Source organism: Salvelinus fontinalis, unplaced genomic scaffold (genome assembly GCF_029448725.1).
Source record: "Salvelinus fontinalis isolate EN_2023a unplaced genomic scaffold, ASM2944872v1 scaffold_0005, whole genome shotgun sequence".
Lineage (NCBI taxonomy): Eukaryota > Metazoa > Chordata > Actinopteri > Salmoniformes > Salmonidae > Salvelinus > Salvelinus fontinalis.
In genome coordinates, this window is record NW_026600214.1 from 721,709 (window position 1) to 739,283 (window position 17,575).

At 41.4% G+C, this 17,575-nt stretch overlaps 1 protein-coding gene across 1 annotated transcript in view; it reads left to right on the forward strand.

The window, feature by feature from the left end:
- Nucleotides 1-17,575, forward strand: part of LOC129841978 (uncharacterized) — a 107,577-nt gene that overhangs the window by 80,615 nt on the left and 9,387 nt on the right. Inside the window, exons 11-12 of the mRNA XM_055910348.1 lie at nt 13,235-13,666; nt 16,157-16,600. Coding sequence (XP_055766323.1) covers nt 13,235-13,666; nt 16,157-16,600 — 876 coding nt within the window. The remainder of the gene's footprint in view (nt 1-13,234; nt 13,667-16,156; nt 16,601-17,575) is intronic.

A 17,575-nucleotide genomic window follows, 5' to 3' on the forward strand; every position in this document is an offset into this window, starting at 1 on the left:
TAGTAGTAATGATGATGGTGGTGGTGGTAGTAGTAATGATGGTGGTAGTAGTAGTAATGATGATGGTGGTAGTGGTAGTAGTAGTAATGATGATGGTAGTAGTAGTAGTAATGATGATGGTAGTAGTAGTAATGATGATGGTGGTGGTAGTTATGATGATGGTGGTGGTGGTAGTAGTAATGATGGTGGTGGTAGTAGTAATGATGATGGTGGTGGTGGTAGTAGTAATGATGGTGGTGGTAGTAGTAATGATGATGGTGGTGGTGGTAGTAATGATGATGGTAGTAGTAGTTATGATGATGATGGTGGTGGTAGTAGTAATGATGGTGGTGGTGGTAGTTATGATGATGGTAGTAGTAGTAGTAATGATGATGGTAGTAGTAGTAATGATGATGGTGGTGGTAGTTATGATGATGGTGGTGGTGGTAGTAGTAATAATGATGGTGGTAGTAGTAATGATGATGGTAGTAGTAGTTATGATGATGATGGTGGTGGTAGTAGTAATGATGGTGGTGGTAGTAGTAATGATGATGGTAGTAGTAGTACTGATGTAATGATGTTGGTGGTGGTGGTAGTAGTAATGACGATGGTAGTAGTAGTAATGATGATGGTGGTGGTGGTAGTAGTAATGATGATGGTGGTAGTGGTAGTAGTAGTAATGATGATGGTAGTAGTAGTAGTAATGATGATGGTAGTAGTAGTAATGATGATGGTGGTGGTAGTTATGATGATGGTGGTGGTGGTAGTAGTAATGATGGTGGTGGTAGTAGTAATGATGATGGTGGTGGTGGTAGTAGTAATGATGGTGGTGGTAGTAGTAATGATGATGGTAGTAGTAGTTATGATGATGATGGTGGTGGTAGTAGTAATGATGGTGGTGGTAGTAGTAATGATGATGGTAGTAGTAGTACTGATGTAATGATGTTGGTGGTGGTGGTAGTAGTAATGACGATGGTAGTAGTAGTAATGATGATGGTGGTGGTGGTAGTAGTAATGATGATGGTGGTGGTAGTAGTAGTAATGATGATGGTGGTAGTAGTAGTAGTAATGATGATGGTGGTAGTAGTAGTAGTTATGGTGGTGGTGGTGGTGGAAGTAGTAGTAATGATGATGGTGGTGGTGGTAGTTGTAATGATGATGGTGGTGGTAGTAGTAATGATGATGGTGGTGGTAGTAGTAGTAATGATGATGGTGGTAGTAGTAGTAGTAATGATGATGATGGTAGTAGTAGTTATGGTGGTGGTGGTGGTGGAAGTAGTAGTAATGATGATGGTGGTGGTGGTAGTAGTAGTAATGATGATGGTGGTGGTGGTGGTAGTTATGGTGGTGGTGGTGGTGGTAGTAGTAGTAATGATGATGGTGGTGGTGGTAGTAATGATGACGGTGGTAGTAGTTATGATGATGGTGGTGGTAGTAGTAGTTATGGTGGTGGTGGTGGTGGTAGTAGTAGTAATGATGATGGTGGTAGTAGTAGTAATGATGATGGTAGTAGTAGTACTGATGTAATGATGGTAGTGGTAGTACTGATGTAATGAGGTTGGTGGTGGTGGTGGTGGTAGTAGTAATGATGGTGGTGGTGGTAGTAGTAGTAATGATGATGGTGGTGGTAGTAGTAATGATGATGGTAGTGGTGGTAGTTATGATGGTAGTAGTACTGATGTAATGATGGTGGTGGTAGTAGTAGTAATGATGATGGTAGTAGTAGTAGTAATGATGATGGTAGTAGTAGTACTGATGTAATGATGGTGGTGGTGGTGGTGGTGGTAGTAGTAATGATGGTGGTGGTGGTGGTAGTAGTAGTAATGATGATGGTATAAGTAGTAGTAATGATGATGGTAGTAATAGTAATGATGATGGTAGTAGTAGTACTGATGTAATGGTGGTAGTAGTAGTAATGGTATTCTTAAACTGATGTATTGGTGGTGGTAGTAATGATGATGGTGGTGGTAGTAGTAGTAATGATGATGGTAGTAGTAGTAATGACGATGGTAGTAGTAGTACTGATGTAATGATGTTGGTGGTGGTGGTAGTAGTAATGACGATGGTAGTAGTAGTAATGATGATGGTGGTGGTGGTAGTAGTAATGATGATGGAGGTGGTGGTAATGATGATGTTGGTGGTGGTAGTTGTAATGATGATGGTGGTGGTAGTAGTAGTTATGGTGGAGGTGGTGGTGGTAGTAGTAGTAATGATGATGGTGGTGGTGGTAGTAGTAGTAATGATGATGGTGGTGGTGGTAGTAATGATGACGGTGGTAGTAGTTATGATGATGGTGGTGGTAGTAGTAGTTATGGTGGTGGTGGTGGTGGTAGTAGTAGTAATGATGATGGTGGTAGTAGTAGTAATGATGATGGTAGTAGTAGTAGTAATGATGATGGTGGTGGTGGTAGTTGTAATGATGATTGTGGTGGTAGTAGTAGTAATGATGATGGTAGTAGTAGTAGTAATGATGATGGTAGTAGTAGTAGTAATGGTGATGGTAGTAGTAGTAATGATGATGGTGGTAGTAGTAATGATGATGGTGGTGGTAGTAATGATGATGGTGGTGGTAGTTATGATGATGGTGGTGGTGGTAGTAGTAATGATGGTGGTAGTAGTAGTAATGATGATGGTGGTAGTGGTAGTAGTAGTAATGATGATGGTAGTAGTAGTAGTAATGATGATGGTAGTAGTAGTAATGATGATGGTGGTGGTAGTTATGATGATGGTGGTGGTGGTAGTAGTAATGATGGTGGTGGTAGTAGTAATGATGATGGTGGTGGTGGTAGTAGTAATGATGGTGGTGGTAGTAGTAATGATGATGGTAGTAGTAGTTATGATGATGATGGTGGTGGTAGTAGTAATGATGGTGGTGGTAGTAGTAATGATGATGGTAGTAGTAGTACTGATGTAATGATGTTGGTGGTGGTGGAAGTAGTAATGACGATGGTAGTAGTAGTAATGATGATGGTGGTGGTGGTAGTAGTAATGATGATGGAGGTGGTGGTAATGATGATGGTGGTGGTGGTAGTTGTAATGATGATGGTGGTGGTAGTAGTAGTTATGGTGGTGGTGGTGGTGGAAGTAGTAGTAATGATGATGGTGGTGGTGGTAGTAGTAGTAATGATGATGGTGGTGGTGGTAGTAGTAATGATGATGGTGGTGGTGGTAGTAGTAGTAATGATGGTGGTGGTGGTGGTAGTAGTAGTAATGATGATGGTGGTGGTGGTAGTAGTAGTAATGATGGTGGTGGTGGTGGTAGTAGTAATGATGATGGTGGTGGTGGTGGTAGTAGTTGTACTGATGTAATGATGGTGGTGGTGGTAGTAGTAATGATGATGGTGGTAGTAGTAATGATGATGGTAGTAGTAGTAGTAATGATGGTGGTAGTAGTAGTAGTAATGATGATGGTGGTAGTAGTAATGATGATGGTAGTAGTAGTAATAATGATGGTGGTAGTAGTAATGATGATGGTGGTGGTGGTGGTAGTAGTAATGATGATGGTAGTAGTAGTAATAATGATGGTGGTGGTAGTAGTAGTAGTAATGATGATGGTGGTGGTGGTGGTAGTAGTAATGATGATGGTAGTGGTGGTAGTAGTTATGATGATGGTAGTAGTACTGATGTAATGATGGTGGTGGTGGTGGTGGTAGTAGAAGTAATGATGATGGTAGTAGTAGTAATAATGATGATGGTGGTGGTAGTTATGATGATGGTGGTGGTGGTAGTAGTAATGATTGTGGTGGTAGTAGTAATGATGATGGTGGTGGTGGTAGTAGTAATGATGGTGGTGGTAGTAGTAATGATGATGGTAGTAGTAGTTATGATGATGATGATGGTGGTAGTAGTAATGCTGGTGGTGGTAGTAGTAATGATGATGGTAGTAGTAGTACTGATGTAATGATGTTGGTGGTGGTGGTAGTAGTAATGACGATGGTAGTAGTAGTAATGATGGTGGTGGTGGTGGTAGTAGTAATGATGATGGTGGTGGTGGTAATGATGATGGTGGTGGTGGTAGTTGTAATGATGATGGTGGTGGTAGTAGTAATGATGATGGTGGTAGTAGTAGTAGTAATGATGATGGTGGTGGTGGTAGTAGTAGTAATGATGATGATGGTAGTAGTAGTAATGATGATGATGGTGGTGGTAGTAGTAGTTATGATGATGGTGGTGGTGGTAGTAGTAATGATGATGGTAGTAGTAGTAATAATGATGGTGGTAGTAGTAATGATGATGGTGGTGGTGGTGGTAGTAGTAATGATGATGGTAGTGGTGGTAGTAGTTATGATGATGGTAGTAGTACTGATGTAATGATGGTGGTGGTGGTGGTGGTAGTAGAAGTAATGATGATGGTAGTAGTAGTAATAATGATGATGGTGGTGGTAGTTATGATGATGGTGGTGGTAGTAGTAATGATTGTGGTGGTAGTAGTAATGATGATGGTAGTAGTAGTAGTAATGATTGTGGTGGTAGTAGTAATGATGATGGTGGTGGTGGTAGTAGTAATGATGGTGGTGGTAGTAGTAATGATGATGGTAGTAGTAGTTATGATGATGATGATGGTGGTAGTAGTAATGATGGTGGTGGTAGTAGTAATGATGATGGTAGTAGTAGTACTGATGTAATGATGTTGGTGGTGGTGGTAGTAGTAATGACAATGGTAGTAGTAATAATGATGATGGTGGTGGTGGTAGTAGTAATGATGATGGTGGTGGTAGTAGTAGTAATGATGATGGTAGTAGTAGTAATGATGATGGTAGTAGTAGTAGTAATGATGATGGTAGTAGTAGTAATGATGATGGTAGTAGTAGTACTGATGTAATGATGTTGGTGGTGGTGGTAGTAGTAATGACGATGGTAGTAGTAGTAATGATGATGGTGGTGGTGGTGGTGGTAATGATGATGGTGGTGGTGGTAGTTGTAATGATGATGGTGGTGGTAGTAGTAATGATGATGGTGGTGGTAGTTATGATGGTGGTAGTAGTAGTAATGATGATGGTAGTAGTAGTAATGATGATGGTGGTGGTAGTTATGATGATGGTGGTGGTAGTTATGATGATGGTGGTGGTGGTGGTAGTAGTAATGATGGTGGTAGTAGTAGTAATGATGATGGTAGTATTAGTAATGATGATGGTGGTGGTAGTTATGATGATGGTGGTGGTAGTAGTAATGATGGTGGTGGTAGTAGTAATGATGATGGTGGTGGTGGTAGTAGTAATGATGGTGGTGGTAGTAGTAATGATGATGGTAGTAGTAGTTATGATGATGATGGTGGTGGTGGTAGTAGTAATGATGGTGGTAGTAGTAATGATGGTGGTGGTGGTGATAGTAGTAATGATGATGGAGGTGGTGGTAATGATGATGGTGGTGGTGGTAGTAGTAATGATGATGGAGGTGGTGGTAATGATGATGGAAGTAGTAGTACTGATGTAATGATGTTGGTGGTGGTGGTAGTAGTAATGACGATGGTAGTAGTAGTAATGATGATGGTGGTGGTGATAGTAGTAATGATGATGGAGGTGGTGGTAATGATGATGGTGGTGGTGGTAGTAGTAATGATGATGGAGGTGGTGGTAATGATGATGGTGGTGGTGGTAGTTGTAATGATGATGGTGGTGGTAGTAGTAGTTATGGTGGTGGTGGTGGTGGTAGTAGTAGTAATGATGATGGTGGTAGTAGTAGTAATGATGATGGTAGTAGTAGTAGTAATGATGATGGTGGTGGTGGTAGTTGTAATGATGATGGTGGTGGTAGTAGTAGTAATGATGATGGTAGTAGTAGTAGTAATGATGATGGTAGTAGTAGTAGTAATGATGATGGTAGTAGTAGTAATGATGATGGTGGTAGTAGTAATGATGATGGTGGTGGTAGTAATGATGATGGTGGTGGTGGTAGTTATGATGATGGTGGTGGTGGTAGTAGTAATGATGGTGGTAGTAGTAGTAATGATGATGGTGGTAGTGGTAGTAGTAGTAATGATGATGGTAGTAGTAGTAGTAATGATGATGGTAGTAGTAGTAATGATGATGGTGGTGGTAGTTATGATGATGGTGGTGGTGGTAGTAGTAATGATGGTGGTGGTAGTAGTAATGATGATGGTGGTGGTGGTAGTAGTAATGATGGTGGTGGTAGTAGTAATGATGATGGTAGTAGTAGTTATGATGATGATGGTGGTGGTAGTAGTAATGATGGTGGTGGTAGTAGTAATGATGATGGTAGTAGTAGTACTGATGTAATGATGTTGGTGGTGGTGGTAGTAGTAATGACGATGGTAGTAGTAGTAATGATGATGGTGGTGGTGGTAGTAGTAATGATGATGGAGGTGGTGGTAATGATGATGGTGGTGGTGGTAGTTGTAATGATGATGGTGGTGGTAGTAGTAGTTATGGTGGTGGTGGTGGTGGAAGTAGTAGTAATGATGATGGTGGTGGTGGTAGTAGTAGTAATGATGATGGTGGTGGTGGTAGTAATGATGACGGTGGTAGTAGTTATGATGATGGTGGTGGTAGTAGTAGTTATGGTGGTGGTGGTGGTGGTAGTAGTAGTAATGATGATGGTGGTAGTAGTAGTAATGATGATGGTAGTAGTAGTACTGATGTAATGATGGTAGTGGTAGTACTGATGTAATGAGGTTGGTGGTGGTGGTGGTGGTAGTAGTAATGATGGTGGTGGTGGTAGTAGTAGTAATGATGATGGTGGTGGTAGTAGTAATGATGATGGTAGTGGTGGTAGTTATGATGGTAGTAGTACTGATGTAATGATGGTGGTGGTAGTAGTAGTGATGATGATGGTAGTAGTAGTAGTAATGATGATGGTAGTAGTAGTACTGATGTAATGATGGTGGTGGTGGTGGTGGTGGTAGTAGTAATGATGGTGGTGGTGGTGGTAGTAGTAATGATGATGGTAGTAGTAGTAATAATGATGGTGGTAGTAGTAATGATGATGGTGGTGGTGGTGGTAGTAGTAATGATGATGGTAGTGGTGGTAGTAGTTATGATGATGGTAGTAGTACTGATGTAATGATGGTGGTGGTGGTGGTGGTAGTAGAAGTAATGATGATGGTAGTAGTAGTAATAATGATGATGGTGGTGGTAGTTATGATGATGGTGGTGGTAGTAGTAATGATTGTGGTGGTAGTAGTAATGATGATGGTAGTAGTAGTAGTAATGATTGTGGTGGTAGTAGTAATGATGATGGTGGTGGTGGTAGTAGTAATGATGGTGGTGGTAGTAGTAATGATGATGGTAGTAGTAGTTATGATGATGATGATGGTGGTAGTAGTAATGATGGTGGTGGTAGTAGTAATGATGATGGTAGTAGTAGTACTGATGTAATGATGTTGGTGGTGGTGGTAGTAGTAATGACAATGGTAGTAGTAATAATGATGATGGTGGTGGTGGTAGTAGTAATGATGATGGTGGTGGTAGTAGTAGTAATGATGATGGTAGTAGTAGTAATGATGATGGTAGTAGTAGTAGTAATGATGATGGTAGTAGTAGTAATGATGATGGTAGTAGTAGTACTGATGTAATGATGTTGGTGGTGGTGGTAGTAGTAATGACGATGGTAGTAGTAGTAATGATGATGGTGGTGGTGGTGGTGGTAATGATGATGGTGGTGGTGGTAGTTGTAATGATGATGGTGGTGGTAGTAGTAATGATGATGGTGGTGGTAGTTATGATGGTGGTAGTAGTAGTAATGATGATGGTAGTAGTAGTAATGATGATGGTGGTGGTAGTTATGATGATGGTGGTGGTAGTTATGATGATGGTGGTGGTGGTGGTAGTAGTAATGATGGTGGTAGTAGTAGTAATGATGATGGTAGTATTAGTAATGATGATGGTGGTGGTAGTTATGATGATGGTGGTGGTAGTAGTAATGATGGTGGTGGTAGTAGTAATGATGATGGTGGTGGTGGTAGTAGTAATGATGGTGGTGGTAGTAGTAATGATGATGGTAGTAGTAGTTATGATGATGATGGTGGTGGTGGTAGTAGTAATGATGGTGGTAGTAGTAATGATGGTGGTGGTGGTGATAGTAGTAATGATGATGGAGGTGGTGGTAATGATGATGGTGGTGGTGGTAGTAGTAATGATGATGGAGGTGGTGGTAATGATGATGGAAGTAGTAGTACTGATGTAATGATGTTGGTGGTGGTGGTAGTAGTAATGACGATGGTAGTAGTAGTAATGATGATGGTGGTGGTGATAGTAGTAATGATGATGGAGGTGGTGGTAATGATGATGGTGGTGGTGGTAGTAGTAATGATGATGGAGGTGGTGGTAATGATGATGGTGGTGGTGGTAGTTGTAATGATGATGGTGGTGGTAGTAGTAGTTATGGTGGTGGTGGTGGTGGTAGTAGTAGTAATGATGATGGTGGTAGTAGTAGTAATGATGATGGTAGTAGTAGTAGTAATGATGATGGTGGTGGTGGTAGTTGTAATGATGATGGTGGTGGTAGTAGTAGTAATGATGATGGTAGTAGTAGTAGTAATGATGATGGTAGTAGTAGTAGTAATGATGATGGTAGTAGTAGTAATGATGATGGTGGTAGTAGTAATGATGATGGTGGTGGTAGTAATGATGATGGTGGTGGTAGTTATGATGATGGTGGTGGTGGTAGTAGTAATGATGGTGGTAGTAGTAGTAATGATGATGGTGGTAGTGGTAGTAGTAGTAATGATGATGGTAGTAGTAGTAGTAATGATGATGGTAGTAGTAGTAATGATGATGGTGGTGGTAGTTATGATGATGGTGGTGGTGGTAGTAGTAATGATGGTGGTGGTAGTAGTAATGATGATGGTGGTGGTGGTAGTAGTAATGATGGTGGTGGTAGTAGTAATGATGATGGTAGTAGTAGTTATGATGATGATGGTGGTGGTAGTAGTAATGATGGTGGTGGTAGTAGTAATGATGATGGTAGTAGTAGTACTGATGTAATGATGTTGGTGGTGGTGGTAGTAGTAATGACGATGGTAGTAGTAGTAATGATGATGGTGGTGGTGGTAGTAGTAATGATGATGGAGGTGGTGGTAATGATGATGGTGGTGGTGGTAGTTGTAATGATGATGGTGGTGGTAGTAGTAGTTATGGTGGTGGTGGTGGTGGAAGTAGTAGTAATGATGATGGTGGTGGTGGTAGTAGTAGTAATGATGATGGTGGTGGTGGTAGTAATGATGACGGTGGTAGTAGTTATGATGATGGTGGTGGTAGTAGTAGTTATGGTGGTGGTGGTGGTGGTAGTAGTAGTAATGATGATGGTGGTAGTAGTAGTAATGATGATGGTAGTAGTAGTACTGATGTAATGATGGTAGTGGTAGTACTGATGTAATGAGGTTGGTGGTGGTGGTGGTGGTAGTAGTAATGATGGTGGTGGTGGTAGTAGTAGTAATGATGATGGTGGTGGTAGTAGTAATGATGATGGTAGTGGTGGTAGTTATGATGGTAGTAGTACTGATGTAATGATGGTGGTGGTAGTAGTAGTGATGATGATGGTAGTAGTAGTAGTAATGATGATGGTAGTAGTAGTACTGATGTAATGATGGTGGTGGTGGTGGTGGTGGTAGTAGTAATGATGGTGGTGGTGGTGGTAGTAGTAGTAATGATGATGGTATAAGTAGTAGTAATGATGATGGTAGTAATAGTAATGATGATGGTAGTAGTAGTACTGATGTAATGGTGGTAGTAGTAGTAATGGTATTCTTAAACTGATGTATTGGTGGTGGTAGTAATGATGATGGTGGTGGTAGTAGTAGTAATGATGATGGTAGTAGTAGTAATGACGATGGTAGTAGTAGTAGTAATGATGATGGTGGTGGTGTTAGTAGTTATGATGGTGATGGTAGTAGTAGTAGTAGTAGTAATGATGATGATGGTGGTGGTAGTAGTAATGATGATGGTAGTAGTAGTAGTAGTAATGATGATGGTGGTGGTAGTAGTAGTAGTAATGATGATGATGGTAGTAGTAGTAGTAGTAATGATGATGGTAGTAGTAGTAGTAGTAATGATGATGGTAGTAGTAGTAGTAGTAATGATGATGGTAGTAGTAGTAGTAGTAATGATGATGGTAGTAGTAGTAGTAGTAATGATGATGGTAGTAGTAGTAGTAGTAATGATGATGGTAGTAGTAGTAGTAGTAATGATGATGGTAGTAGTAGTAGTAGTAATGATGATGGTAGTAGTAGTAGTAGTAATGATGATGGTAGTAGTAGTAGTAGTAATGATGATGGTAGTAGTAGTAGTAGTAATGATGATGGTAGTAGTAGTAGTAGTAATGATGATGGTAGTAGTAGTAGTAGTAATGATGATGGTAGTAGTAGTAGTAGTAATGATGATGGTAGTAGTAGTAGTAGTAATGATGATGGTAGTAGTAGTAGTAGTAATGATGATGGTAGTAGTAGTAGTAGTAATGATGATGGTAGTAGTAGTAGTAGTAATGATGATGGTAGTAGTAGTAGTAGTAATGATGATGGTAGTAGTAGTAGTAGTAATGATGATGGTAGTAGTAGTAGTAGTAATGATGATGGTGGTGGTAGTAGTAGTAGTAATGATGATGATGGTAGTAGTAGTAGTAGTAATGATGATGGTAGTAGTAGTAGTAGTAATGATGATGATGGTGGTGGTAGTAGTAATGATGATGGTAGTAGTAGTAGTAGTAATGATGATGATGGTGGTGGTAGTAGTAATGATGATGGTAGTAGTAGTAGTAGTAATGATGATGGTAGTAGTAGTAGTAGTAATGATGGTGGTGGTAGTAGTAGTAATGATGATGATGATGGTGGTGGTAGTAGTAATGATGATGATGATGGGGTGGTAGTAGTAATGATGGTGTTGGTAGTAGTAGTAATGATGATGATGATGGTGGTAGTAGTAGTAATGATGGTGGTGGTAGTAGTTATGATGATGGTAGTAGTACTGATGTAATGATGGTGGTGGTGGTGGTGGTAGTAATGATGATGGTGGTGGTGGTAGAAGTAATGATGATGGTAGTAGTAGTAATAATGATGGTGGTGGTGGTAGAAGTAATGATGATGGTAGTAGTAGTAATAATGATGATGGTGGTGGTAGTTATGATGATGGTGGTGGTGGTAGTAGTAATGATTGTGGTGGTAGTAGTAATGATGATGGTGGTGGTGGTAGTAGTAATGATGGTGGTGGTAGTAGTAATGATGATGGTAGTAGTAGTTATGATGATGATGATGGTGGTAGTAGTAGTAATGATGATGGTGGTGGTAGTAGTAGTAATGATGATGGTAGTAGTAGTTATGATGATGATGGTGGTGGTAGTAGTAATGATGGTGGTGGTAGTAGTAATGATGATGGTAGTAGTAGTACTGATGTAATGATGTTGGTGGTGGTGGTAGTAGTAATGACGATGGTAGTAGTAGTAATGATGGTGGTGGTGGTGGTAGTAGTAATGACGATGGTAGTAGTAGTAATGATGATGGTGGTGGTGGTAGTAGTAATGATTGTGGTGGTAGTTGTAATGATGATGGTGGTGGTAGTAGTAGTTAAGGTGGTGGTGGTGGTGGTAGTAGTAGTAATGATGATGGTGGTGGTGGTAGTAGTAGTAATGATGATGGTGGTGGTGGTAGTAATGATGACGGTGGTAGTAGTTATGATGATGGTGGTGGTAGTAGTAGTTATGGTGGTGGTGGTGGTGGTAGTAGTAGTAATGATGATGGTGGTAGTAGTAGTAATGATGATGGTAGTAGTAGTACTGATGTAATGAGGTTGGTGGTGGTGGTGGTGGTAGTAATGATGATGGTGGTGGTGGTAGTAGTAGTAATGATAATGGTGGTGGTAGTAGTAATGATGATGGTAGTGGTGGTAGTTATGATGGTAGTAGTACTGATGTAATGATGGTGGTGGTAGTAGTAGTAATGATGATGGTAGTAGTAGTAGTAATGATGATGGTAGTAGTAGTAATGATGATGATGATGGTGGTAGTAGTAGTAATGATGGTGGTGGTGGTAGTAATAGTGATGGTAGTAGTAGTACTGATGTAATGATGGTGGTGGTGGTGGTAGTAGTAATGATGATGGTAGTAGTAGTAGTAATGATGATGGTAATAGTAGTAGTAATGATGATGGTGGTGGTAGTTATGATGATGGTAGTATTAGTAATGATAATGATGGTGGTAGTTGTAGTACTGACGTAATGATGGTAGTAGTGGTAGTAATGATGGTGGTGGTGGTAGTAGTGGTAATGATGGTGGTGGTGGTAGTAGTAGTAGTAATGATGATGGTAGTAGTAGTACTGATGTAATGGTGGTAGTAGTAGTAATGATGATGGTAATAGTAGTAGTAATGATGATGGTATTAGTAGTCGTAATGATGATGGTGGTAGTACTAGTAATTATTATAGTAGTAGTACTAATGATGATGGTAGTGGTGGTAGTAGTAATGATGATAGTAGTAGTAGTAATTATGATAGTAGTAGTAGTACTGATGTAATGGTGAAGATAACTGTTATTTAGTTATAAGTTAGTTATAATTTCATTTTCCATATTTATTTATTTTATATTTTTTACATTACATTCTACTATTGACTGTTACCATTTTATTGTTATTATTTTTGTATTTAATTTTGTATTATTATTTACTGCCATTTTATATTATTATTTGTTATTGTTTATAATTTTATTTTATTTATACATTGCTGCAATATTGACACAATGTTTTTCATGCCATTAAAGCAGCTTGAATTTGAGAGAGAGAGAGAGGTGATGAGAGCGAGAGAGGGGGAAGAGAGGAAGAGAGAGGAGGAAGAGGAGAAGAAAGAGGGAAGAGGGAAGATAAAGAACAGAGAAGAGATAGAGGGAAGAGAAAAAGTTGCGGGAAGAGAAAGAGAGATGGATGAGTGAGGGAAAAGAAAGAGCAAGAGGGAAGAGAGAGGAGAGAGAGGGAAGAGAGAGAGACAAGAGGGAGAGGGAAGAGAGAAAATAAACCAGAGTTGTTCAGCATCACCACTATCAAACTGCCCCCCAGAGAGTCTCCTTTCTGACTGCTGATGCAAAGTGGCAGCACACGGTGAAGGCTCCGTATAAAACTACACATGTTGGTGAATCTGGGAACATTTTTCAGCCCATTTCCTGACATAACTAATGTTGCATTACTAAATGTCACAGATAAATCATGTGAATGTCTCTAAAATTAAATAAATGTACTTATAACCAAAACACATTATGTAAATGTATAACTACTTCATATATCTTCATATGTCTGAATCAGCTGTTACTGTCCTTGTTGCAGTTTCTATCCACAGAGGTCTGATCCCTCAAAGCAGATCAAGTTCCTGGTGGATCTCCTGTCTCAAGCAGCAAAGTGGGAGGAGCAGACAGGAGAGAAGACACTGAAGCTGGTATCATCAATGTGTACTTACAGCACCTTTCCTTTTCCCAATGGAGACAAATCTAAACAGAGTGATTTCCTGCTGGATCTGTACTCACATGTGAAGGACTATGAGACTCAAACAGGCAGGAGTTTCCTTCCAGCATTACAGACAGTTTACCAGTCAGCTCCTGCAGTCTGGTCCATAGACCTCTCAGAGAGAAAGGCCTCCCTCCTCCTAGAAGTGCTGAAACTCCAACCAGAGAAGAAACCAGCAGAGCTGAAGGGCTGGTCAGATGAAGAGAGTGAAGTGAGGAGTTTCCTTCCGTGTCTGTCCTACATCTCACAGCTGAGGTGAGTCTGAAAATGTGTGGTGGTTAGTGATTATGTGATGCTAGTGGTTATTATCTTGTAGAAACATTTGACATATAAAACTTAAAGTGTTGGTAAATCGTGTAGCAGTATTGTTAGAGAGGGATAAAGGTAAAGATTTTGTTTGGGCGCCAGGCAGGTATTAACTCTGCCGACGGGAAAAGAGTAGGATAGAGAGAGACCCACTTCCAGACACACACACATCAGCAGAAGAGACTGTCTAGAGTGTAGCCTGTTAGCCAGATAGCCAGTGGAGAGAAAAGATAAGACACAACATATAAAACACCCATCACAGCACAGGGGTGATTAGAGAGAGAAGAGGGAAGAGCTAGAGAGGGGTGAGTGAGAGACGGAAAAGAGAGAGGGGAGAGGGGAGAAAGAAAGAGAGGGGAGAGAGAGAGTTGTGGAAGAGAGAGAGTGAGGGAAGAGATAGGAGAGAGGAGAGAGAGAGGGGGAATAGAGAGAGAGAAGGGGAAGAGAGAGAAGAGAGGGGGAAGAGAGAGAGAGAGAGAGTTGGAAGTAAGAGGGAGAGAGGAGAGGAGTAGAGAGGGAAGAGGGAAGAGAGAGAAGAGAGAGAGGGAAGAGATGACGAGAGGGGAATAGGAAAGAGAGAAGAGAGGAGGAGAGAGAGATGATAGGGAAGGGAGAGAGAGAGAGTTGGAAGTAAGAGGGAGAGAGAAGAGAGGAATAGAGAGAGGGAAGAGGGAAGAGAGAGAGGGAATAGGAAATAGAGAAGAGAGGAGGAGAGAGAGGGAAGACATAGAAAAGAGGGAAGAGAGTATGAGAAAGAGAGGGAATAGGGGAGAGGGAAGATATCGATGAGAGAGTGAGAAGGAAGAGAGAAAAAGAGAGGGGAGGGGGAAAGAGAGTGAGAGAAAGAGAGGAGTGAGGAAAAGAGCAAGAGCGAGAGGGAATAGTGAAAGAGAGAGGAGAGAGAGAGAGAGATAGAAGAGATGAGGAGAGAGAGGGAAGACAGAGAAGAGAGAGGGAAGAGAGTATGAGAAAGAGAGGGAATAGGGGAGAGGGTAGAGATAGAAGAGAGAGATGATAGGGAAGAGAGAGAGAGGGAAGAGAGAGAGGGCAGAGAAGAGAGAGAAGGGGGCAGTAAGAGGGAGAGAGAAGAGAGGAGTAGAGAGAGGGAATAGGAAAGAGAGAGAGAGAGAGGGAAGAGTGTGTGTGAGAGAGAGAGAGAGAGAGAGAGAGAGAGAGAGAGAGAGAGAGAGAGAGAGAGAGAGAGAGAGAGAGAGAGAGAGAGAGAGAGAGAGAGAGAGAGAGAGAGAGAGAGGGCAGAGATATGGGGAAGAGAGAGAGAGAGGAGAAGAGAGATGGGGGAAGTAAGAGGGAGAGAGAAGAGAGGAGTAGAGAGAGGGAAGAGGGAAGAGAGAGAATAAAGAGAGAGGGAAGAGATGACGAGCGAGAGAGGGAATAGGAATGAGAGAGAGAGAGAGGGAAGAGAGATGAGAGAGAGGGAAGAGGGATGAGAGAGAAGAGAGATGAGAGAGGGAAGAGATGAGAGAGAGGGAAGGAAGAGACGGGGAAGAGAAAGATAGAGAGGGAGGGAAGAGAGAGAGAGGGAGGAGAGAGAGGATGAGAGAGAGGGGGAAAGGGGAAGAGAGAGGGAAAAGGGAAGAGAGAGAAGAGAAGAGATAGAGAGAGAAGAGAGAGAAAGAGGGAAGAGCGAGAGAGGGAAGAGAGGGAGGCGGGAAGAGGGAGGAGAGGGAAGAGAGAGAAGAGGGAAGAGAAAGAGAGAGGAAAGAGAGGGTAGAGAATGAGAGAGGGAAGATAAATAGAGAGAGATGGAAGAGAAAGAAGTGGGAAGAAATAGAGAGAGGGAAGAGAGATAGAGGGAGATGGAAGAGAAATAGAGAGAGGGTAGAGAATGAGAGAGGGAAGAGAAATAGAGGGATGGAAGAGAAATAGAGAGATGGAAGAGAAATAGAGAGAGGGAAGAGAGATAGAGGGAGAGGGAGAGAGAGAGGGAGAGGGAAGAGGGGAGAGAGGGAGGGAAGAGAGAGAGATAAGGAAGAGAGAGGTGGTAGAGAAAGAGAGAGAGAGTGGGAAGAGAGAGAGGGAAGAGAGAGAAGAGAGGGAAAATGGAAGAGAGAGACAGAGAGAGAGAGAGAGGGAAGAAGGAAGATAATCAAGAGTTGTTTAGCATCACCACTATCAAACTGCCCCCCAGAGAGTCTCCTTTCTGACTGCTGATACAATGTGGCAGCACACGGTGAAGGCTCCATATAAAATTACACATGTTGGTGAATCTGGGAACATTTATCAGCCCATTTCCTGACATAACTAATGGTGCATTACTAAATGCCACATATAAATAATGTGAATGTCTCTAAAATTAAATACTTTAACATATAACCAAATCACAGTATGTAAATGTATAACTACTTCATATATCTTTAACTATGACAGGTTTCATGTGTTCATCCATGTCTGAATTAGCTGTTACTGTCCTTGTTGCAGTTTCTGTCCACGGAGGTCTGATCCCCCAAAGCAGATCAAGTTCCTGATGGATCTCCTGTCTCAAGCAGCAGAGTGGGAGGAGCAGACAGGAGAGAAGACACTGAAGCTGGTATCATCAGTGTGTACTTACAGCACCTTTCCTTTTCCCAATGGAGACATTTACAGAGACAATTCTAAACAGAGTGATTTCCTGCTGGATCTGTACTCACGTGTGAAGGACTATGAGACTCAAACAGGCAGGAGTGTCCTTCCAGCATTACAGCCAGTTTACCAGTCAGCTCCTGCAGTCTGGTCCATAGACCTCTCAGAGAGAAAGGCCTCCCTCCTCCTAGAAGTGCTGAAACTCCAACCAGAGAAGAAACCAGTAGAGCTGAAGGGCTGTTCAGATGAAGAGAGTGAAGTGAGGAGTTTCCTTCAGTGTCTGTCCTACATCTCACAGCTGAGGTGAGTCTGAACATGTGTGGTGGTTAGTGATCATTTGATGCTAGTGGTTATTATCTTGTAGAAACATTTGACATATAAAACTTCGTTGTGGTAAATTTTGTAGCAGTATTGTTAGAGAGGGGTAAAGGTAAAGATTTTGTTCGGGCGCCAGGCAGGTATTAACCCTGCTGAAAGGAAAAGAGTAGGAAAGAGAGAGACCCACTACCAGACACACACACATCAGCAGAAGAGACTGTCTAGAGTGTAGCCTGTTAGCCAGATAGCCAGTGGAGAGAAAAGATAAGATACACCATATAAAACACCCATCTGAGCACAGGGGTAACCCCACCAATAATACCTCATACAATAATGATGGCAGAGCAATTTAACGGCAACTTCATAAAAACTATTTACAAGAAAGAACCCAGTCATCAACATTATAGGATTTGCAGTAATCTGTATTACCTCCCAGTGGAGGAGTGCAGAGGGTATGAATGGTGGGGGGTCATAGACAAACAAAGGCCTTAAAATGTCCAAAATCTTCTGGGCCACATGTCATTAGAACCACATCAATACAGTTCAAATAACAAGACACAATAAACTGGCAAGCCACCTCCCTTTAAGCCCTGAATCAACCTAGAAGGTCTATTTGACATTTTTGATGCTGTTGATTCCAGCATGTCCATTTGGTGATGGTCAATCTTTCATTAAAAACATTGCAAATGTACAGACCATTTGCAATATGTTTCAATGGGCATTTACCATCACGAATTTGACATGCTCTAAAATGCTGCAGAAAGAGAAAAAGAGAGAGGGAAGAGAAACAGAGAGGGGAAGAGGGGAGAAAAGGGAAGAGAGAAAGAGTGACGAGAGAGAGAGGGAAGAGAGCGAGAGGGAGAAGAGGGAAGATACAGGGAAGAGAGAGAAGAGGGATGAGAGACGGAAGAGAAACAGAGAGGAGGCAAGAGAGAGAGGGAAGAGAGGGAAGAGAAAAAG